At 44.1% G+C, this 22,529-nt stretch overlaps 1 protein-coding gene across 4 annotated transcripts in view; it reads left to right on the top strand.

Annotated features, from left to right (window-relative positions):
* LOC311485694 (uncharacterized protein) overlaps window positions 1–21,322 on the top strand; it is a 34,825-nt gene extending 13,503 nt beyond the window's left edge. Inside the window, exons 15-30 of one of the 4 annotated variants that reach the window (XM_084541271.1) lie at window positions 164–270; window positions 1,099–1,189; window positions 3,083–3,216; window positions 3,414–3,461; window positions 3,803–3,912; window positions 4,019–4,187; window positions 4,281–4,385; window positions 4,515–15,842; window positions 16,646–16,698; window positions 17,364–17,400; window positions 17,711–17,857; window positions 18,039–18,161; window positions 18,408–18,508; window positions 18,592–18,684; window positions 18,766–18,880; window positions 20,014–21,322. In XM_084541271.1, coding sequence (XP_084397397.1) covers window positions 164–270; window positions 1,099–1,189; window positions 3,083–3,216; window positions 3,414–3,461; window positions 3,803–3,912; window positions 4,019–4,187; window positions 4,281–4,385; window positions 4,515–15,842; window positions 16,646–16,698; window positions 17,364–17,400; window positions 17,711–17,857; window positions 18,039–18,161; window positions 18,408–18,508; window positions 18,592–18,684; window positions 18,766–18,880; window positions 20,014–20,172 — 12,920 coding nt within the window. In that variant the 3' untranslated portion in view covers window positions 20,173–21,322. Of the gene's footprint in view, window positions 1–163; window positions 271–1,098; window positions 1,223–3,082; window positions 3,217–3,413; window positions 3,462–3,802; window positions 3,913–4,018; window positions 4,188–4,280; window positions 4,386–4,514; window positions 15,843–16,645; window positions 16,699–17,363; window positions 17,401–17,710; window positions 17,858–18,038; window positions 18,162–18,407; window positions 18,509–18,591; window positions 18,685–18,765; window positions 18,881–20,013 lie in introns of all 4 variants that reach the window. The other 3 variants (XM_084541270.1, XM_084541273.1, XM_084541272.1) reach the window with 3 other exon arrangements.
* The last annotated feature ends 1,207 nt before the right edge of the window (window positions 21,323–22,529 follow it).

Below are 22,529 nucleotides of genomic sequence, written 5' to 3'. Positions count from 1 at the left end.
TTCAAAGAACACCCTCCTCCCCTTTGCCGTGTTTCTGTCTCGTCCACTTAAACTCACTTCCCGTCCATAAACACACCATCAGTCCAACCCAAACTTCCCCCCTTTCCCTGTGGCACAAAACTGATTGAGGATGACTGGTTCTTTCCTGGCTGCTCCGATCCAGCACTCGCCACTCGGCAGCAGGAGTTGGAGGAGGAGCTGGCTCAAGCTCGGGGGCTCGGCCAGCACAGGGCCAAGAAGCTGGCAGCTCCAGCCCAGCGAAGCCTGCAGGTAGGTGGACGAGCTGACATAGTGGATGTTGACAAATGTTTGTTGCATGTGGTGAGAATTACAATATAGGGTTCAAAAACTAGCATCCTGTTAAAAAATTTCATTTGCACAACTTATAGTCAACCAATCAGACAGTATTTGTAAAAGTGTGTGTGCATAAATTAATCAAATTCAGATCAAATAATGTAATGAAACACAAAGGAACTGAGTTGCTAAAGGTACTAGTCAGGTTGCCTTATTTCTAAGTTGTACATCATCATCGTCAACAACCTCCACTGCAGCTGTACATAAAACTGTCTGATGAGCTTTGTAATACAAAAGAAGATTGACTTCCTAAGTGTTCAGATCTCTGGTCAATTAGCTTCCTGGATAGACTAATGGCTGGCTGCTAATGCAAGAAGCCACAGATAAATACTGAAAATAATCATTTAGAGGCTTTATTTTCGAGGCTGTAGGTGCATGCATGGATGAGAGTTGATTTTTGTTTCCTTAATTGCAAATTTAAGAAGAGCTAAAGCAATTTTAGTTTTAGAAAAGGCCTCCAAAATTAGTAACTGATTGGATTGATTGTTAATGCTGACACTGGAAAATGCTGTTTTCAAAGAAATAGATTCACGATGCACTTAGTGATGGTTGAAAAGACATGAAGAGTCATTTTCTGTGAGCTAATAATGGATCTTGAGCTCAGAGCTTCGCCCAAAGGCTTGAATAAGGCAGTAGGGAAGTCCGCCTACCACTACTAATATTTGTAGTCCTTGTCACAAGTCAAATAAAGAGCAGTGTTTTCGTAGCGTCCTCCTCCGATGCTAAAGTCTGTCCCACTTGCAGGAGGACTTTGAGTTTGACGGGCAGGTCCCGTTCCAGGACCCGAGGAGTGCCTCGGAGAGCACGACCCCGATGGAGGGAGAGAACATGGGAGGTTGGTGGCCCGAGTACAGTACTCCAGACACAGGTGTGAGACCCGCTAGACAGTTTACACCGGCATGCACGCGGTCATCTGCACATTACTTTGGGAAACTGAAGCCGCCTTTGGGTTATTTTGTTGTTTTTGTTTCACCATAACACTCCAAACATACTTTACTGAGTGTTGGAATGTGGCTGTCGGTTGGTTTTGTCCTTTTTGGTTTTTCATTTAACTCACCAATACTGTTATTGTTGTTTTGTTTTATACTCCTGTTGGGATTAGCTTGGTGCAGCTTGCTTTCATTTCTACTTGTGCACTCAGGTCACAATGTGGCAAGCTGAATTTAAGCTCATCCCCGGTGTATTAAAAATAACTCTGGGACAATTGACATATTCCTGAGAGTTTCACATTTATATGTTGCTTAATCATATTCAGCTCATCAGTTTTGTTGTTGTTTTGGACATGTGCATGCTGGTTGAGCTGCCTAGTGTTTGTGGGGATTAAATGCACTGAACTCTTGAGATGGTGTAAATGTAGGTGGAAAGATGCTCCTCGTCTGTGGTAAGTTTTGTTTTGTTTTCATTGTTTGCATGCTCTGCTCCTTCTCCCTTCATTTCCTCTCATCCTTTCTTGTGCTCCTGTTAGCATCAGTGTGTCGATAAACCAAAAAATACATCAGCAGTTGAAGAATGTGGTGTAATTTTTGGTTTGATTGTGGCTTAATCTCAAGCCTTGAAGTTGTATTTTACAGTCTGTCTGTTGAATGAATGAGTATCTTAGTAATTAGTTGATGCTCAGTTTCCTCAGGGGCCGTTCAGACTTGGTTAGTTGAAGATGTTCTCCTGGATCCAATCACAAATAACCAGCTGAAAATACTTTGTTCACACCTGACGCCTTACAAATACGTCTCCAAAAGCTTCTAAGGACCCAACGACAAGTTTGTGCTCTATATGCAAGTAAACACAGACATGATTTGGGACTCAGCAGAATATTGTAAAACTTGCCGTCTTTAATGGATCTACATGTGTGCACCATGGCATGATAATGTTTGGGGAGATGAGACAAATTTTGGAACAAGCTGTAAGGTCTCCTTCACTCACTTAACTCCAACCTGACGTTAGTTGTTTCAAGGACCCACAAAAAGCCTCCCATTAGAACTCAGATCAATAATAAACCACATGAGTTCGTTCTAGTTTAGATTTCTTTCTTCTTTAGAATCTTTTAAAAGGCTCTCATTACTAATGAACAGACATCACTGATTCATGTGATCATTTCTACTAGTGGTTGAATGAATGAGTTAAACTCCTCTTCCACAGATCAGCCCTGTTGAGTAGGTGGTCTTTAATGTGACCCAGGACTCATTGTGTGTTCACACTAATGTGTCCCAGACCACCTCCACATGTGGACTGACTCCAGATCAGTGTTCACACCTGGACACAAAGCTGGATACTTGTGATCGGATCACTCAAATAACCAGGACTGAACAGGGCCTCAGACTTTCCTGATTCTCCTTCTTATAAAGACTTTTACCTGCTTTTTATCCAGTCTTTACAGACACAGTAGAACTGAATTATCTTTGTTCAATTTAAAGTGCATTCACTGCAACAGATTCAACTACGATCGATTCCCATGACTGATCTATTGATTGATCCACTTTCATATTTAAGTAACTGCCCTATCATATAGTTATTCCCTTGGAGCTGCTGGAAGACTTTGAATCTGTTGAAGAATTGATTTAGTAGCAAATTTAAGACTGTATTTCTCTCTTTCTGCTGCTCTACTGGTAAAAATATTATTATTGTGATTTTTTTTTTCTTTTACCGTGAAACTTTATTCATGACTTTGCTATTCTTGGTTCATGTCACATGATGTCCCCCAGTTCTCATTCCTCCTTCCATCTGATTCCAGATGGCTTGCGGTCCGTTGTGGAGGAGCTGGAGCTGGAAAGGAACCAACTACAGGAGCAGATACTGAGCCTGGAGGAGCGCTGCCAGGACCTGGAGGATCGGCTGCAGCTGCAGGCCCGCATAGAGACGTTACAGGTACACAAACCCCACCCAACGCCTCACACTACCTGGTAGCCCCAGGGTTAACTCAAACCTCTATTTGTCTTGTTAAATATCTTTAACTCGCTCTGTTAAGATGTAACGTAGCTACTGATGAGTAAACGATGAGTGAACTGCATGTCCCCCCCTCCCCCCAAAGGACTGGGATTTTGTAACAAACCCTTCTAACACAGGTGACGTTTGATGTAGATGAAGATGAGCAGCCATGTTGGGTCTCTCAGGTGTGTTGGGTCGCTCATGTTCGTGTGCGCTAGAGAGCACCTCTGGCGGTGACGGCTAATGGTGTGGTGTGCTTGTTTAACCACGGACACGTTTGTCATATAACGTTTAAAAGCACAATGTTCTGGCAAAGACTCACTGGTTGTCTTAGATGTGGTGAATATCAACGTTTATATTAATCACATGAACGGTGCAAACAGTTTTAATCTCATATGATCCGGTTTTCTAGAGGGACTGCTGTTATACATGTCTGTGTGAAGTGCAATTGTCTTTATCGTCTGCTCGTTATCATGTTCTCAAGTTTTGTCTTTGCATATTGATGTTTGTTCTTGCTCCTGTACAGAACGAGTCTGAGAAACTGCAGAACCAACTGGCCAGCGTCAGGAGTCAGCAGAGCAGAGATGCAGAGAAGCATCAGCTACTAGTCAGCAGCCTCAACGAGCAGCTCAAAGGGTAAACTCGTCATTCTTATTTAGTTTTCTTGGGTCCCTGTCATTGCTTGCATCGAGTCTGGTAACAGATTTTGGAATTTTGAGTGTGATTTTATTGTTTCCACCAGACTGAGTGACACACAGGAGTGTCTGGAGAGCTCCCTCATTGAGAAGGAGAACACGCTGGCAAAGACATCTGAGAAGCTGGAGCTGATCAGCAGCCTTCGAGAATCACTGAGTGAAAAAGAGATCCTGTACAGAGAGCTGTCTGAGAAGCTCCTTCAGACCGAGCACAGCGTAGGAGATGCTGCTCATTTATTTTCTATTTGGAAAAAAATGTGTCACTTCTAAGTATTCAGCAGTGGTTAATTGTGTTATTTGTTTTTCCAGCTTGATAACGTGTCCAAGAAATGCAGTAGCTCAGAGAAACAGTGCTCTGAGTTGAAAGCAGAAGTCGTGGACCTCACCCAGAAGTTGACTGCGCTGAAGGAGAAGGTGTGTTTCAGTACATTCAAACATCTGTCTTTATATATCTATAAATCTTTCACGTTTTATTAGTTTGTTGCATCGTGTAAAAGGACTGCAAAAGAATGTTTTCATGTTCTTTTACCTCATTACTTTCAGACTCAAAAACAAGAAGTCACCATAGAAACGTTACAAACTGACCTGGATCAGACCAACGAGGAGCTGGACAAACTAAACACCGCCCACTTGGAAGAACGAGCTCAACTCATCCACGACCTTCAAAGCTGCGAGCGGGAAATTGACGCTCTCAAAGATGTTCTGGTGGAAAAGGACAAGGAGATATCCACCCTCACCTCTAACATGGCCGAGTACGGAGAACAGATCGCAGTGCTGAAGCAAGAGATCAAACTCAAAGAGGAGAACCTGGTCCAGGTAGAAAACGCCCTGAGTAAGGCAGAGAGGGAAGCCACCATCATCAGAGACTCACAGAGTTCAGACCAACAATCTCTGAACAGTAAAATCACAGAGCTGGTCGGAAAACTCAAGGACACTGAGGCAGAGTTGACCAAGGCCAAAGAGGAAAGAGAGACTAAAGTGGCCGAGGTGGAACATCTGATAAAGCAGACTGAAGAGGACATGAAAACTATTCAAAACCTTCGAGGAGACGTCCAGAAGCAGATTGTGAGCCATCGTAATCATCTGTCTGAGTGTGAGACACACATCGGTTCGCTGAAGGAGCAATTGGCGTTATCTGCCCAAAAGCTGCAGGAGTCTGAAGGTCTAGTTCTGCAGCTCAAGGACAAAAATAACTGCAGTGAGAAACTACAGCAAGAGCTTAAAGATAAAGAGCAGACGTATGAAAAAGAGCTCAAATCCACCAAGGAAGAACAAAACAAACTTTTGGCACAGGTGGAGAAATCAAATAGCGATGTTCAGAATCTGTCCAAACAGTTAGAGGAGTCTTTGCAAGAGAAACTGGAAACTGTAGCATCACTGGAAAACCAGCTAAAGGCGACTGATAAACAGCTCGAGGACGAGAGGCAGAAATTCAACACTGAGTTACAAGTCAGAGATTCAGAAAATCAAAAACTGAGCAACGAGCTTCAAAGCAAATCTGAAAATATCACCAAACTCAAGAACCTCTTAAAAAACACAAAGACTGAAAAGCAGCAGCTGCAGGAAAAGCTGAAAGGACTGAATGAGGAGCTTGACCTGCAGAAGCAGAGTGTGAAAGAGCTCAATGAAAAGGTTTCATCTGCTCTTGAACTCAACGGCAGCCTGGAGAATCAAGTGCACTGCCTCACAAAAGAGAAAGAGAGGCTCGAAGTGGAAGTAACCGAACGAGCAAAGAACATTTCAGAAGCTACAGCTGAGGTGGAGTCCCTGCAGGCCAAGATATCTACATTAGAAACACAGAATTCACAAAATGACAAGATTATTCAAGGGCTACAGAAAGATAAAGAGGAGCTGACGGTTCGAACCAGCGAGTTAAATAAAGTTCTTGAGCAAAGCAGTCACTCGAACTCGGAGATGTTGCTGGAGAAAACAAACGAATGCAGCAATCTCATTCAGTTACTCAGGGAGAAGGAGGAGATGCTGACCCAACTGCAGGAACAAGTGCAAAGCTTGACTTCTAATGTCGAACAGCTGCAGCGTGACACGGTGGAAAAACAGCAGACTGCCACTGATCTCCTGGCACAACTAGAGGCCCAACAAAATCAGCAAACACAGCTGCAGGAAACGTTGTCTCTGCTCCGGGAACAAGAATCAATCCTGAAGTCTGGGTTAATGGAGAAGGATTCGGTGTTGAAACAGAAGGAGGAAGAGAACCACAGTTTGCAGAATGAAATTACAGCTCAGACAAATAGGCTACAGGCTGAGGCCGAGTCACTCAGGCAGCAACTTGCAGATAAAGAAGAAATGTGTCAGAAACACAAAGATGAGCTGAATGATACTAATAACACGATTAAATCTCTGAGTGACCAAATCGGTGTCATGGAAGAAAGTGGCAGAAAGCTCGAATCTGAAGCCGAGCAGAGGCAAACCGAGTCGGCTAGCTTAAAGAGCAGCATCCAGGCGCTCACTGAGGAAAACCAACAGCTTCGTGCTGCTTGTGAATCCAGAGAGAAAGAGCTTGCTCAGCAAACCCAGACTGTATTTGACCTTGATGGGCAGCTTAAAGCAGCTCTTGAACAAAACTCCAGTTTTAGCGTGACTGTTAGCAGCCTGACAGAACACAATCAAAGGCTACAGGACGAGTTAGCACAGAACATTAAATCTGCTTCTGAACTAACCGCAGAGAGAAGTTTACTCCAAGAAAAGATGTCTGGGCTTGAAATTCAAATTTCAGACAATCAGAGGATAATCGACGGCCTGTTGAAGGAAAAGGAGGAGCTTACTTTTGCTGCAGATGAGCTAAAGAAGATCCTCAGGGAAAGTGAGCAATCAAACTCTGCAGGTCTACTTGAGAAAACAACTGAATGTGCTAATCTGTCAAAAACGCTAAGAGAGAGAGAAGAACATCTTCATAGTTTACAGGAGCAAGTTGACGACTTAAAATTGCAAGTTAGTCAGTTAAGCACGTCTTTGAATGACAAAGAGCAGACGTTGTCAGAAAAGAGCTCACAGCTGGAGGCTCAGCAGAACCAGCTGCTGCAGCTGCAGGACACGCTGTCTATGCTTCAGGAACAGGGATCTGTTCTGAAGTCGGGGTTGATGGAGAAAGACACCATGTTACAGCAGAAAGCAGAGGAATGCAGCGTTTATCAGAAGGAGGCCATGCTGCAGAAAGACCTCCTGTCACAGATACAGGGTGAGGTAGAGTCACTTAGACGAGAGTGCTTCGAGGCAAAACAGCAGGTAGAGCACAAGGAACAGGCATTAACAGATGTAACAAATGAATTTCAGAACCACAAAAACGAGCTGAACAAACGAAATGAATCAGTGATTTCACTCAGCAGTCAGCTCGGGGCCATGAACGAGAACATCGCAGAGATGGAGGTTGAAATTACCAACCTCAAGGCTTCTGTGGAGAAGCTCACTGCAGAAAACCATCAGCTGATACAGGAGGACGGCCAGAGGAAGGCAGAAATAATTGACCTGAAAGACAGCGTACAAGCACTGAATGAGCAGAACACAAGACTGAAATCTGAACTTCAGAAAATGGTATCAGAGCTGTCTCAAGCACACGAGCAAGTCACAAATCTCAAAACGGAAATCTGTGACAGAGATGGCAAGCTCAAAAGTGTGTGCTCAGAGAAGGAGTCCCTTAACCAGGCCGTGCAAGGAAAAGACGGCAATCTGAAAGAGAAGGAGAATTTGATTCAGCAGCTCAACAGTAAGCTTGCTGAGCAGACAGAGCAGCTGAAACAGAAAGCAGATGAAAGTATCAGCTTACAAACACAGGTTTCAGAGCTTGAAGACTCTGTGTGCAAACTCAGAGGTCAAGTTGACAGTCTCACTTCAGAGTCTTCAGTTCTGAAAAACACTTTGACGAAAAAGGAACAGTCGAGCCTTGAATATCAAAGTCACTCCTCTGCTGCTGTTGAAAGTCTCAGTTCACATCTACAAGCTAAAGAGGCAGAATGTGGGAGCCTGAAAGAACAGATTTCACACCTTGGAGAATCTATCGCAAAGCTCAACACGTCGCTCCAGGTTCAGATATCTGAAACGGAAAATCTCAAAACGGCTCTGGAAGAAAAAGAAGCAGCTCTTTTGGAGCAATCAAAGTCTCTTCAGGAGATTCAAAGAAGAGCAGATGAGGCGTTGCTCTTCAAAACACAGTTCATGGAAAGCACAGAGCTGGTGTCACAGCTGCAGAGTCAGATTCAGTCACTGTCTGCTGAATCGGAAAACCTCAGAAAGTCAGCAGAAGAAATGCAAAGTGCCTTCAACAACCTGCAAGAGAAATATGCAGCTAATTTAGAGGAGCTACAAGATGTAAGAAAGCAGCTCTCTCAGAGGACCGATGAGGTGTCCAGCCTTAGGACATTAGTAGATGATTCCAGTAATGAACATCAGGCAGCAAATATGACGATAGAAACACTGAGACACGAGTTATCTGTGATTCATCACAAACTGGAGGAAACCGAAGTCCTGAACTCGAGCCTTTCAAAAGAAAAGGATGAAGCTTTTGCGTCTCATCAAGCTAGCGTGTCGCTGCTGACGGTCGAAATAGAAAGACTCAAGTCCCAGCATCTTCAGGTAGCGGCACAAATGAATGCTCTGGCAGAAAACCTTGAACAGAGGGAAATGGCTCTCCATGCAATCAATAGTCAGTACACAGCCCAGGCCAAACACGCGTCTCAGCTGGTCTCAGAAATGCAGAAACTAGAAGAGCAGAATAGGCAACTAAATGAAGAGCTCAGTTTGTCAAAGGAGGAGCAGCTGAAGCTTCACACTGCTGTCACTAGTGAAAACGCACGTTTGCAAGAGGAAGTTAGAAAACTTGTTGCAGAGAAGGAAGAGCTGGAAAGCAGACAGCATCAGATTTGGGCGTCACAGGGGGAGCTGCAGGTCCAAATGGAGCAGAAGTCCAGCAGCATGAACCAAATAATGGAGAAAATGGCGTCCGAGAAGCAGAGCCTTCAAGCAAAGGTTAGTGCCAAAGACGAAGAACTTTCTCAGTTAAAAGAAAACATTCAAAAGATAGAGCAAATTCTGCAGGACTCTGAGAAAGAGTGGCTGTTGGTTCTGGATAGAGAAAAACAGGATAAGAATCTGCTCGTAGAACAGTTGAAAAGTGTTGAGAATGAAATGAAATCTAAAGATGTTAAAGTTAATGCTTTGAAACAAGACTTGGACAGTTTGCAGGAGAAACTAGCAGAGGCCTCCTCCGCCATCAGGCAGCGTTCTGATCAACTGAGCGCAAAAGAGTTGGAGGCATCAGCATCCAGGGTTCAACTGGAGAAGGTGCTAGCATCAATCCAGGAGAAGGATAGGGACAACCAATATTTACAGCAGGCTCTGACAGCTGTGGAAGATGAGTTACAAAAACTTGTGGTGAGGAAAAATGGTTCTGAAAAAGTACCAAAGGTTTTGCTCCCATCAGAGACATCTGCCGCTTTAAATGAAGACAGAGCTTCTATACAGGATATGATAAAACTGTTTGAGGAAAGCCACCAGTCTGAGGTAGATGCTTTGAAAAAAGAGCTGTCCGAAACTGTTGCGCAGCTGCAAAAGGCACAGAATATTTTTAATGAAGGAGAGAGGAATAATGATGAGAAGGCTCAACAAATCACCTTTTTGCAAGAAACCATTGAGCATTTACAGACTCAGCTAAATGCTGAATTGGAGAAAGCGAAAGACGCTGCTGTCAAACACTCCACTTTACAGAGTGAATTACAAGCAAAAGATGAACAAATGGGCTGTATGAGCGTTCAGATAAGTCAGCAGAAGGAGATACTCGCTGGACTTAGTCAGCAGTTAACTGAGAAAGATGCAAACGTCACCCAAGTCCAAGAGTCTGCCTCAAATGAGCAACTGAAGCTTGTGGAGGAAAATAGTTCGCTGTTAACACAATTGGAGAGCATGGAGCAAGCGCACAAAACCTCAGTGAAGAGGCTGGAAGAGGTTTCTCAGCAGCTAGAAGAGCACATTTCACACTCTCAAAGTGAAATTGAGATCAAGAATTCTGAGAAGCTTGAGCTGCTGAAGGCAAAAGATGATCTGCAGAGCGAGCTCGCAAAGGTTTCCAAAGAAAAAGATGCTTTGAAGAAGAAGCTCCAAGCTGCTCTCGTTGTGAGGAAAGATCTTTTAAAAAGAATCGAGGAATATGAAAACCAAAAAGAAGAGAGTGTAAACATTAAAACCGAGGTCTCACTTTTACAGGAAAAACTGCATGAAGTAACACAACAAGCTAAAATTTATGAAGAAAATGTTTCCCATCTTGAAAAGAAAATGTCTGAGAATGAGGCAGAGATTCTTGAACACAAAGCAGAAATGCAAAGACTTGTGGAACAGTTGCAGTCAGAAAGACAAACTTTGCAAACGACATTAAATGAGAAAGAAACGTGTTTGTCAGAAACATTACAGACTCTCAGTGAGAAAAACACCCTCATTGATCAGCTGCAGTCCAGCGCTGCAGAGAGGGAAGAAGCTTTTGAGCAAGATAGAAACAAACTGATGGAGAAATTAGAAGAGCTTCAAAATGAAATCAAGGATAAATCTTCCTCCGCTGCTAGTGCTGTTGATTTAGAAAACGAGCTTGCTCAGATAAAGCTAGAAAAGGCAACGCTACAGAAAAAGGCCCAGGCTGCCTTGCTTGCACGCAAAGAGACGATGAAGAAAGCTCAGGAAAACGAAAAGAAACTAAGTCAAGAACTGGCTGAACTGAAAGACGACTACAAGGCTCTCCTGGAACAACACTGCCAGCAGACCAACGAGCTAAACGCTGTCCAGTTACAGTTTGATGAGAAGATCAGGGAACTTGAAGACCTCCATAAAACCTCTCTGTCTTATCTGGATGAACTGGGCACTTTAAGACAGCTTGTTGAGGAGAAGGATAAAAATCTACAAGATCTAAAGATATCCTTGGCTGAGAAGGAGAGCCAGTGCCATTCTCTGTCACACTTGCAAACAGAGCTAGAAACCGTAAAATCCAGATTGGAGAGCGTCTCTGTTGAGATGTCAAGGAAAGATGAGGCTTTCGTAGCTATGGAGCAAAGAGAAGGTTCTTTGAAAGCTAAATTGCAAATGTTAGAGAACGACTTGGAGAAAGCTTGTGCAGTAGCGAGAGAGAAAACAGAAGAGGTTGAGAAATATCAGGAAGCAATCAAAGATGCAGAGCTTAAGACCCAACAGGACACTCAAGTGTTTGCAGAAGAGAAGTATCACGTGTTACTGGAAGAACATGAGGCACTTATGGAGCAAAATAATCAGATGAGAGTGGAACTTGAGGCAGCAGTTGCTTTAGCTTCTCAGAAATCTTTAGAAATCTTAAGAATCCAAAAGACATTAGCAGAAAAACAACAGCAGCTCAGTGAAGAGAAAGGTGTTTTGTCCGTAGAGCTTGAAAAGGCGCAGTTGCAGTTTTCCGAAACACAAAGGACGCTAGATTCATTGAAGCAGGAGAAAGAAGATGCTGTCAGATTAATCGGTGAACTCAGTGATGAGGTGACAAGGCTGAGCAAGCAACTGGAGGAGTCAGTAAAAGAAACTAAAAACCTTGAAGCCAAACTGAAGGAGCGAGATGACGCATTGGTAGTTTCTCAGTCTCAAGCTTCAGAAAAAGAAGAACTAATTGCTGCACTAGAACACCAGTTACAGCATCAAATTAAAATGCATGAGATGGCCATCGAAAAGATGAGAACGGAGGCAGATGAGCTCCAGAAATCTCAACAAGATGGTAGAACAAATGATCAGGACTACCAAAACAAAATTGCCCTTCTTACCAAGAAACTTCAGGCAGCGTTAGTTTCTAGGAAAGAACTGTTGAAGGAAAATGCCGCGCTCAAAGAAGAAGTAGAAAAGCAGTCGGCCAGACACAAAGAGATAGAAGCAAAGTATGCTGCCCTGGAATCATCTGTGTTTGAGTTAAAACAACAAAATACGGAGCTGGAACGCTCTGTGTCATCTGTCACCAAAGAGAAAGATGAGCTGAGTGCTGAAGTCGATCGCGTCCTCAATGATAATCGGAGTCTGTCTGCAGCCTGTGACAGTTTGAAACTGACCATAGAAAGCATCACTCAGCAAAAACAAGCCTTTTCATGCCAGCTCGAATCTCTGAAAGACTCTCAAACAGAGGAGTTGTCCAAGTGGAAGTCAAAGCACGCCGAGCTGAAACAAGAGTACGAGTCTCTTCTACAAGCGTATGAAAACGTCAGCAGTGAAATGGATAAGATGAGGCAGCTTTTGGAGGGGGCCAAGAGAGACCGACAGGAAGCCCTCCGGAAACTACATAAGCACGAGACCGAGATGGAGACTCTGGAGAAGCAAACCCGGGAGATGGAGGAGGAAAATGAAAAAATCAAAGAGAAAATGCACAAGTTCTCCAAAGAGAAACGTTTAAAGATCGAAGAGCTTGAGGAAGAGAATCAGAAAATAAGAAACCAACTGTCTGAGCTCGATGGAAACCACAAAATAGCGCTGTGCGAGCTAAGCGATAAGAACCAGCAATTAGAGTTAGAGATTTGCCAACTTAAGGAGTCTTCAGAGGATCTCAGAGTAAAACTTACAGAGATGCAGGCAGAAAATGCCCAGTTGGCAGAAAACCTTGAAGAAGCAAAGTGTTCATTGGAAAAGATGGGCTTGGAATCAAATTCATACACAAACAACATGCAGCTCAAACTTGATGAGGCTCTTAGTTTGAATAATTCTCTGACTGCACAGATTGAGGAGCAGAAAACTGAACTTGGTGCTCAGCTGGAAATTAACAACTTGCTGCAAAAAGAGAAGCAGCAGCTTTCTGAAAGAATAGAAAAGATACAGGTTGATCATGAATTGCAGTTGGGGAAGAAAGATGATTCTATTAAAGAGCTCAAAGACATTATAAACAGGCACAGACAAGAGACTATCAGCCTGAATGAGAAGGTGAGGATCTTGGAGGACGACAAATGTCTTTTGCAAGAAGAGCTAGAAAATGTCCAAGAGATCTCAGACAAAGTGAAGAATGAAAATGAATACCTGGAGACGGTGATCCTCAAAAACTCTGAAAGAATTGATGAACTGACCGAGTCTCTCGGTGTTTTGCAAACTCAGAACACACAGCTCTCCTCTCAGCTCACAGCCAGTAAGGAGTCGAATAGTCAAGTTCGTCAGGAAAAAGAGCAGGAGCAGCTTAAGCTAGTCAGAGAATTCGAAGACAAACTCAAGACTGTTCAAAGAGGCAGCGAGGGGTCCAAGAATGTGAAGAAAGAACTGCAGGAGCTGCTCAAAGAAAAGCATCAGGAGATAAATCAGCTGCAGCAAAACTGCATTAAATATCAGGAGCTGATTTTAGATCTGGAGAGCTCTCTGAAGAGCTCGCAGTCGGCCTGTGAACACTTGGAGAAAGGTCTGAACAAAAGCTCAGAGAAGGTATCGGTTTTAGAAGAGAGATGTAAACTAGTTGAAGCCGAGTTAATTACACACAAGAATCTCCTTCAGGAGGCAGAGGAAAAGATTAGGAGTGTACGGTCAGAAAGAGACCAGCTGGCTCTTGACCTGTCGCAGCAAAATAAACAGAGTGAGGCCACGGAGAAAACAAAATCACTACAAAATACAGACGAAACAAGGACTAATGCTTACATGGAGAGTCAGTTTGCGTTGCAGCGGCAGATAGACGACCTCAAGGATTTAAAAGATAAAGAAAGTCAAAGAGTTGATGAGCTAACACGTCAGCTGGACTCTCAGGACCTACAAATAAACAGTCTAAAGAGAGCAGCGGAGACCAGTGAAGCGAAGCTGTCAGCCTTGTCTTCCACTCCGCATGGGGCTAATTCTGCCAAACTTTGGAACGACTTGTACCAAAAGACCCTACACGAGAAGGACAACCAGCTCCTCGAGCAAGGTTTCATGATCAAAAGGTTCCTGGAAGATATGAGATTAAAAGACAAAGAGGTGAACGAACTTCGAGTGACCAAGTCCAGACTGGAGAGGACGCTCAACGAATACTCGGTCGCGGCGGCCGCACAGCAGAGACAGCTGTTTGTCATGAGCGCAAGCAATGCTGAGCTCAGTGAGACTGCAGAGCTCATGACCGTGCAGGTGAAGGAACTCAGCGCTCAAGTGGATAAAATGGAACAAGATAAAAACACGCTGAACCGACTGCTCGCTGACAAAGAAGACGTGATTTCCCAGCTCCAGCTTAGTCTCCAGCAAACGGAGAAGCTAAATGCCGACACAGATGCTCAGCTGCTTCTCTTACAGGCTCAAAAAGACAAAATTCAGGCCGACTTCGAGAAGCAGGAGGGAATCTCTCAGCAACTCAAAACACTCCTGCAAAGCAAAGACACCGAGATCTCCTCTCTGCTGTCCTGCAAGGACGGACAGATGTCGGGATATCTAGAACAGCTGCAGGCTAATTATCGTAGCCAGGTGTCGGTTTATGAAGACAGGCTGACCTCTTTGCGCTACCAAAGGGAGAAGGCTGACAAAGAGTTGAGAGGACTGGAGGCCAAGGTCAAAAGCCTGCAAATCAAAGTGAACAGATCTGAGCAGGAAAAGGAGCAGATGTCAGCAAAGATGGAGTCCTTCAAGAACTCAATGGTGTCTTTACAAAGCGAACGGGAGCGCCTGATGTCAGAGTACAGGATGCTTGAAGCCAAGAGTCAGTTAGGGCTAAAGGGTAAAGAGGGCTCTGCTGACGGGGAGGGTGGTGCAACGAAAGGCCTTAAACATGAAATAAGAAAACTGTTACATCAGATGGACGATCTGAATTCAGAGAACGCTATGCTCAGGGCTCAGCTGGTTCGGTACAGGGAGGATTTAAATCAGGTTTTATCTCTCAAGGACAACCAGTTGAAGGTGCTGCTGAAGAAACAGCAGGATGTCATAAAAAACCTTGAAAACCAAAAGGCTGCCGCCGAAAAGCAGCACAGAGAGTCTCGGTCAGAACTCCAGAAGGAAGAAGAGACGAGCAATACGTTAAAAACTGAGAATTCAAAGCTTAGAGCTCAGGTGTTAGAACTAGAAGCTGAAATATCGACACAGAAGACGCAAAGAACCACGACAGATGAGGGCAAAGTGATCGCAGACTTGCAGGAAGCCGTGGCGGCTAAAGCAGCTGAATGTAATGACCTCCAGCAAAAACTACTCTCCCAGAAAACCTCAGTTGATGAGCTCAATCACAAAATGCAGCTTCTGGAAAAAGAAACAGACCAAAAACTAGCTGAAGCCGAGGACAGATACAACAAAGAGCTGGACTCCTTTGAGCGCGAGGTGGAGCTGTTGAGAAGTGAGCGAGAGACGGCTGATCAAAGGGTGGCACAGCTCGCAAAAGACCTACTTGAAATGGAGCAACAGCTATCAGAGGCAAAATCTCAAAGCAAAGACACGAGGTCTCAAAATGACTCCCTGCGCAAAGCAATGGCTGCGCTGCAGAACGACCGAGACCAGCTCATAGAGGACTTCAAGGTCCTCAGGAACAGGTACGATGAAGAACTCAGAGAGACTCAGTCGGCCTTGAACAAAGTTGAGCGCAGCCTGCAGGACGCCACCTCAGACCTGGCCATGTTTTCCAAAGAGAGGGACATCCTCGTTCATAAACTAAAAGCTGTTGAGAGCAAAGACGCACACATCGAACTGAACAAGTTGTTGGACGAGCTGTCGAAGGCCTTGTCAGAAAAGGAGAGAGACCTGAAGCAGGCCGTTCTGGAAAACACCACGTACAGCAGGCAGCTGTCGGCTTTCTCCAGATCCATGGCCAGCCTCCAAAACGATCGAGACAGGTTGATGGACGAGCTGGCCGGGGCCAAGAGAGAGGTTGAGTCCAAGCAAGGCTCAGACCCAGAGGCTGTCATTGCTAAGGGAAGTGACGCCAGTGCCACCCAGACTGAGAGAGATGGGCTGGTAAGTCAAGTCATCAGCTGTCATTTGAGTTTGGCTGTTGCTTGCACTTCCTTTCTCTGCTCTGGTTGTTTTTACAAACGGCATGCAGGGTCCAGGTCTGTGGTTTTGTTGTTGGTTTGTTGTATAGACTGTAGAAAAAATGGACAGCGCGTCTCCAGATTCTCACGTTGCTCTGCCACTATTATCCCGGGGATATGGGACAGTGCAATCGTGAGTTTGGAGCACTACGGGACGGGCTTCAATCGAGTGTTTGAAATGATGTCACATCCTATTTTTTCAAATAAAAAAACTGAAAACTACCTAAAATGACAGCCACCATCATGCATCCTGGAAACCAAAAAAACATAATAATAATTTGAAGTGTACTCAGCGTTTTAGTTAGGTCTGAGTCCCATCCACTAACATGGAGGGGGCAGAGCTTATGGTATGTACTGCAGCCAGCCACCAGGGGGAGCTCATGCTTTGGCTTCACCTTTGAGGAGCCGTCATGGTTTCCACTTTTCTACAGTCTATGGTTTGTTGTTGGTGGCGTTTATTTTACATACCATTGCTATGACTTGCATGGTATTTGTTTTTTTTGGCTGGGTTTCACATGCTCTGATGTTTGTGACCGTTTCTGTTGAGTCATGTTTTTGTTTGAGTGAAATCTATTCTCCTAACTATTGTTTTTATATTGCACTATTTAAGCCAGGAACTACCGCACAAAATTTCATTATGTTCTCACATAATGACAATAAAGGATTCTTGATTCTTGATTCTTAATGATTGTTGACCTTTCCTGGTATTTTTTTATGTCATTGCAGGCGACTAAGCAGACGGTAGATGAACTGCAGCAGGAAGAAACAGCAGAGCTGAGGTAAACGCAAGCAACACTCTACTGTTGCTGTTCTACCTTGTTGTTACAGGGGTCCAGGGCTGGGTATCTATACTGATTCATTATCAATTTATTTAGAGATGTTTTAGTTTCAAAACTAAAACTAACGTTGATATCAGTTCCAGAGATCTGAGGAAGTTCCACAACCTTCTCCCTCTAGTTTCTCGTCTTTCTTTGCTTTTGTCCTTCTCTTCTCTGTCGTCATACTTGTTAAATCTAGTCATCTTGGAACCCGTTGTGGATCTCCCTCACACGTGGACTAGTTTTGTTGCGCGGTTTTAACAAGATTTATTGTGTAAATTCAATCCGAGGATTTTAGCCCTACATGAATCGGTTTGTATTTCCTGAATGTTGTAGCACAGACAGTGTTGCCGGATGCAGCTGATGGTTTCCAGCCCGACCGTTTTTCAAAAACCACCAAAGTGCATATTAAACTGACGAAAACGTTAGATCGCTGTTGTGTTTAATACTCTAACCACCCAGATTGGCTGCTACGGTGTAAACCTATCCAAAAAAACACAGTGCAGTTGATGCATAGAAATCATCCAGCAACAAACTGCAGCAGGCAGCCACCAGGGTTGTTCATGGTACATGGAAATGAGAGTTTTTCCATTTTTGATCGTTAACACTGTTTATCTGTTCTGTAGGTCTGATGCTGAGAGGAAGGAGCGCTTGTCTGTCACTGTAAGTTACACTTCAGGATATTTTTTTTATCTTTGGAGCCAAAGTGAAACTGTAACTTCAGGATATCAGTCAGTTGCTGCATTTACATGGACACTAGTATTAAACAATGATCAGAAAACCAGCTCAGTCAGAGCAGGCTGACCTGATCAGAAGGAGCTTTACTGGTTTCTTCCTGGTTGGAATAAATTTATTCTTCTGAGCATGTATCCTCCACGTGGGGTAAAGTGTTGTCTGTAAAGTTAAAAGGTAAAAACATCCTCTGTTATAGCTCCAGCACCACTAAAGTCCTTAAACTTCTTCCTTTCTGCAGGAAACCGTTGCCGTGGCTGCTCAGAGTGGACTGGAAGAAACGGTGAGACGGCTGGATGCAGAGAGGAAGCAGCTTCACAGAGACCTGCAGCGCTGCTTGTACGAGATCCAACAACGAGACCAGTACTACCAGCAACTCAACGTCAAGGTATGACGCTCAGCACACTTCTGAGAGTGTGGTTAGAAACTGGATTAACTAGTGGGTTCTACAAGAGACACAGACTCTGAAAAAAGTGGAAGATGATTCAGATTCAGCTCCAATGCCTCAATGTACAAACACTCCCTTGAACAACCTTCCTTCTCCTAATCCGACCCGCTCACATTCACAGCTGCAGCAGGCCGTGGAGGAGAAAGGTGCCGTCGCGGCTCAGCTGAGGGCCGTTTCCCAAACCCTGAGGGACACCCAGAACCGCTGCCACTGGTTGGAAAGTCACGTCCAGGGCCAGGCACAGGTAAAAGACCAGGACCGTGTCCAGGATACTGATGGAGAGAAGAGGGACCATAAAAACATGCACAAAGTCCGGAGCTGCATCGTAAAGACTTTCAGTGCATCATTTATTTTATTATAATTGTTATTCGATGTGTATTAACGTGAAAAATATATGTATGTGTTCATTGCATCTCCTCACATTCTTACCCCCGCTCTGCTTTGTGTCTGCAAACAATGAATCCAAACCTAACCTGTAACGCTGTGTCAGCAGGGTTCAGCTCATACTGAGGTTGCACCAGGGGCTCCGCAGGAGAAGAGCAACGACTCCTTGATTTCTGAAACTGCTGAAGCCGCCCAGCTCAGAGAAAGGTGACAACATCCGTTTGGTTTTCAGGTAGATTATTGCACAGTCAGGTGAAGTCACAGAGAAGTAAAGACGTCTGTGTTTTCAGGCTGCACGAGGTGGAGCTGAGTCTAACCGACGAGAGAGCGAGGAGAGAGGCGGCCGAGGAGGCTCTGCGTCTGGCTGAGGACAGAGCAAAGAGGTACGAGCCAAACGCAGTCGCTTACGTCTATATCTACACACTCAGATGTGTAAATGTTAATGTAATGTTTGTGTTGTGCAGCGTTGCTTCGGGCCTGTCCAGAGACAGTCAGAGAGACTTCAGCATCGAGATGGAAACAGAGGAGGAGTGGGAGGCTCTGAGTCTCGACCCAAACCAGCCGCTCATAGCACAAAAGGTTTTCACTCATTCTAACCACATCCACACTGACTGTAAATACCATACCTGGACCAAATATGAGACGATACATTTCATCTGGAAATTAGGTTTGAAGAGGTGGTTTTGTTAGTTTAAATACAAGTGAAAAGACGTTCGTAGCGTCTCCTGTAGAAATGGAGCAGGGAGATGTTAGCAGTTAGTGTACCTGTCTGAAAAATATTACCTGTTAGAGGAAAGGACTGTGAGCGCTGTCAGGACGGAGTGTGTTACACATTTATGATGAGAGAAAAAGCTTTGATGGGAAGTCTCTCTTCTCTTCTTGGATTCATGGTTCATCTCGGGGCACTTTACCAAAAGACAGAGCTTCTTAATTATCTACTAGTCCAGAGAGTAGACAAAGAGAAGCCAATCAAACACATGAAACTGAAATATTATACTTGTGTAGGTGTTTATTGAGGAAAATGAGCCAATATTTGAGAAGGTCAAATTAGAATCCATCTGTTCAGAATGTTCCCCCTTAGAAATTATTCAGAACATCAGCAGAGTTTCACACAAGTCCTGACAGTAGAGAAAGAGAACATGACAATCCATGACAACGGGACCCAGCATCTGGACCAGGACGGCTTGTCATCATTGACGGACCAATGAATTTTGAATCCGAAAAGAAAATGTCAGAACATCTGTCCAAGAACACAAGTGGTTCTACAAAAGAACGGTTAAAAAAGAAAAGGATGAATGAATAGGAACGGCCAAGTCAAAGTCCTGACCTTAATCCAATAGAAATGTTGTGGAAGGACCTGAAGCAAGCAGTTGATGTGAGGAAACCCACCAACATCTCAGAACTGAAGTGGTTCTGTTCTGAGGAATGGGCTAAAATTCCTCCAAGCTGCTGTAGACCACTGATCAGCTGTTACCAGAAACATTTAGTGACAAGGAGGTCACAGCAGATACTGGAAACAAGGAGGACATGAGTTTAACATCTCACAGATATCATATTGGTTCATTTTCCTGCACAAACAAAATACACAAGTATAATATTTCAGTTTCATTTGTTAGACTGGGTTCTTTGTCTGCTGTCAGGTGTAAATGAATGGTTCCACTGTGAACGATCCCCGTACAGCGTTTCTCTGACTGCTGTGTTTGTATCTTCAGGTGAAAGGAGGGATGGCGGCGTGCCGACGCTGGCTCAGAGGGAGGAGCCTCTACTTCTCCAGGCTGCTGACGAGTCGCGCCCGCTCACGATATTTCTTCCTGGCTTACCTGCTCACGCTACACGTGCTCGTCCTCATGTGCCTCACCGGAGCCCTGTAGCGTGGAGACACGACGCACACTGAACACTGAAAGCTTTTACCTGTAGGTCCTGGTACGTACGATAAGACACGTCTGACCAGGGGAGTTCTCATGAGACAACAATCAGATTTACACGTGGGAATTAAAGGATGTCACCTTTTAGAATCTGTTAGTTATTTTATTTCTTGTAAACCGAGCCTTAAAGCGTGATTCTTCCTCGCCTGTTCGTCGTGAGGAGGAGAAGAGGCAGGAAGAGAGAATCCTCAGCATTTGATGTAATTCTTTTGTAAAAGCCTAAGAATGTCTAGAAAGCCATATCCTCTCTCGGTTAACACTACAGTATGAGTTTATTTTTTAAAGCAAACCTCGTCTCCAGCTTGTTGAGCTTCCCTCTGAACTCTGTAACGCACCTAAACTCAACAAACTCACCCGTTGGACACCAGCTGCTGCTTCTCTTCTTGCCTGTTTTCATAAGTTGCACATAATCGTAATGCTGAGTGAGAATCTATGCACTGAAACTCCAAATGTGTTAAAACGTAATCATCTCATGTAAGCTGGGAAGCACTACACCCCCCCCCCCCTCTTTAAAGCCAAAGCTGTCTGTTCTTTGGCAGCTCTTTGAGGAAGAGCTCTCGTGTTGAAAGGAGACGATGGTTTAGAAATCTCCTTGAAGTTAACTCTGGTATCACTGCAGATATGAAAGTACCTAGTGTTTGTATTTAAGACGTATTTATGTGTGCATCCACAGAGAGTCCTCTGTACAGTATCTGTCATGTATGTATGTATATATGCCTTTCTATGCTCTGCCGGGTGTTTGACCGTGTACATTTCTTCTTTGTTTGTGATTAATAAGAGACTGGGTCGACTAACGAGCCTCACGACGAGCTGCATTTATCTGTTTCCTGTTAATCGATGCGGTTTTGTAGAAAAAGAGTCGGCTGGCTGCTGATGCTGTAATGATCTGTACATGGACGTAGAAAACAACTGAATCTATTTATGAAGAAGGCGAACTACTGATGGCGTATTTTTCTCTACTGCCTCTGTTTTTAAGAGCTGGCGACGCAGCCGGCCTCGAGGCTGAGCTCAGTGCAATACTGTCAGATCACCCTTTACCACCTCGGATGACGTTTAATAAATAAAGCTTGTTGGAGTTTTCTTCTTTCTGCCCGTACGACCTGTGTTTTACTGTCAGTCTGCAGCTACTCACTAACTCATCATGGTTTTAAACATTTGCAAGTAATACAAAACAGAAAAGTGGATACTCATTTATCATTGATGCGTCTATATGATCTAAATGTGGCTACTAAATTTTCTAAAATGTGTTGTATCCTTTCTTATCCTCTTTTAAAGAAGTATATAACTGTTCTTCCAAAGAGCATCTAACAATGAGGACAGGAGAATCAATTCAATTCAGCTTTTATTTACATACACTGCCTGGCCCAAAAAAAATAAGTCTCCACCTGGATTTAACTAATCAAATAGGTAGGAGCCTCCTATTGGATAATTACTGCATGGGTGATTATCTTTCAGCTGACAACAAGTTATTTAAGCCCAACTGATGCAATGAGTAGTTTCTCATTTCTTCAACAACCATGTCTAAAGACACATCCTGTGGTCGTGGAAAAGATGTTAGTCTGTTTGAGAAGGGTCAAATCATTGGCATGCATCAAGCAGAGAAAACATCTAAGGAGATTGAAGAAACTACAAAAACTGGGTTAAGAACTGTCCAACGCATTATTAAAAACTGGAAGGATAGTGGAGAAGCATCAGGGTAAGAAGAGAGGCAGATGAAGTGATGCACCCATCATGCCTAGTGTCTACTGTACAAGCCTGTGGGGGCAGTGCTGTGATCTGGGGTTGCTGCAGTTGCTCAGGTCTAGGTTCAGCAACATTATGTTGCCCAAAGAATGAGGCCAGCTGACTACCTGAATATACTGAATGACCAGGTTATTCCATCAATGGATCATATTCCAAGATGACAATGTCAGGATTCATGGGGCTCAGATTGTGAAAGAGTGGTTCAGGGAGCATGAGACATCATGTTCACACATGGATTGGCCACCACAGAGTCCAGACCTTAACCCCATTGAGAATCTTTGGGATGTGCTGGAGAAGGCTTTGTGCAGTGGTCAGACTCTCCCATCATCAATACAAGATCTAGCCGGGTAGAGACAGAAAAAGCAACGCCGTGACTTCCATGTCACACATATTAAACATTTTCTGGCCACACATAAAGCAGCATCTCTAAATTAGGTTTGGGATTTGGTCAAAGACCCACTGATCTTCTGAGGATGATTCCTAAAGGGAGGACAATATTCATATTCTTGGATTATCACAGAGGTCGTACCAGAAGGTACGATGCAGGAAGGAGCTCCACC

The sequence above is a fragment of the Chelon labrosus genome, assembly GCF_963514085.1.
Source record: "Chelon labrosus genome assembly, chromosome: 3".
Classification (NCBI taxonomy): Eukaryota; Metazoa; Chordata; class Actinopteri; order Mugiliformes; family Mugilidae; genus Chelon; species Chelon labrosus.
This window is presented reverse-complemented; position numbering and strand designations above follow the sequence as displayed.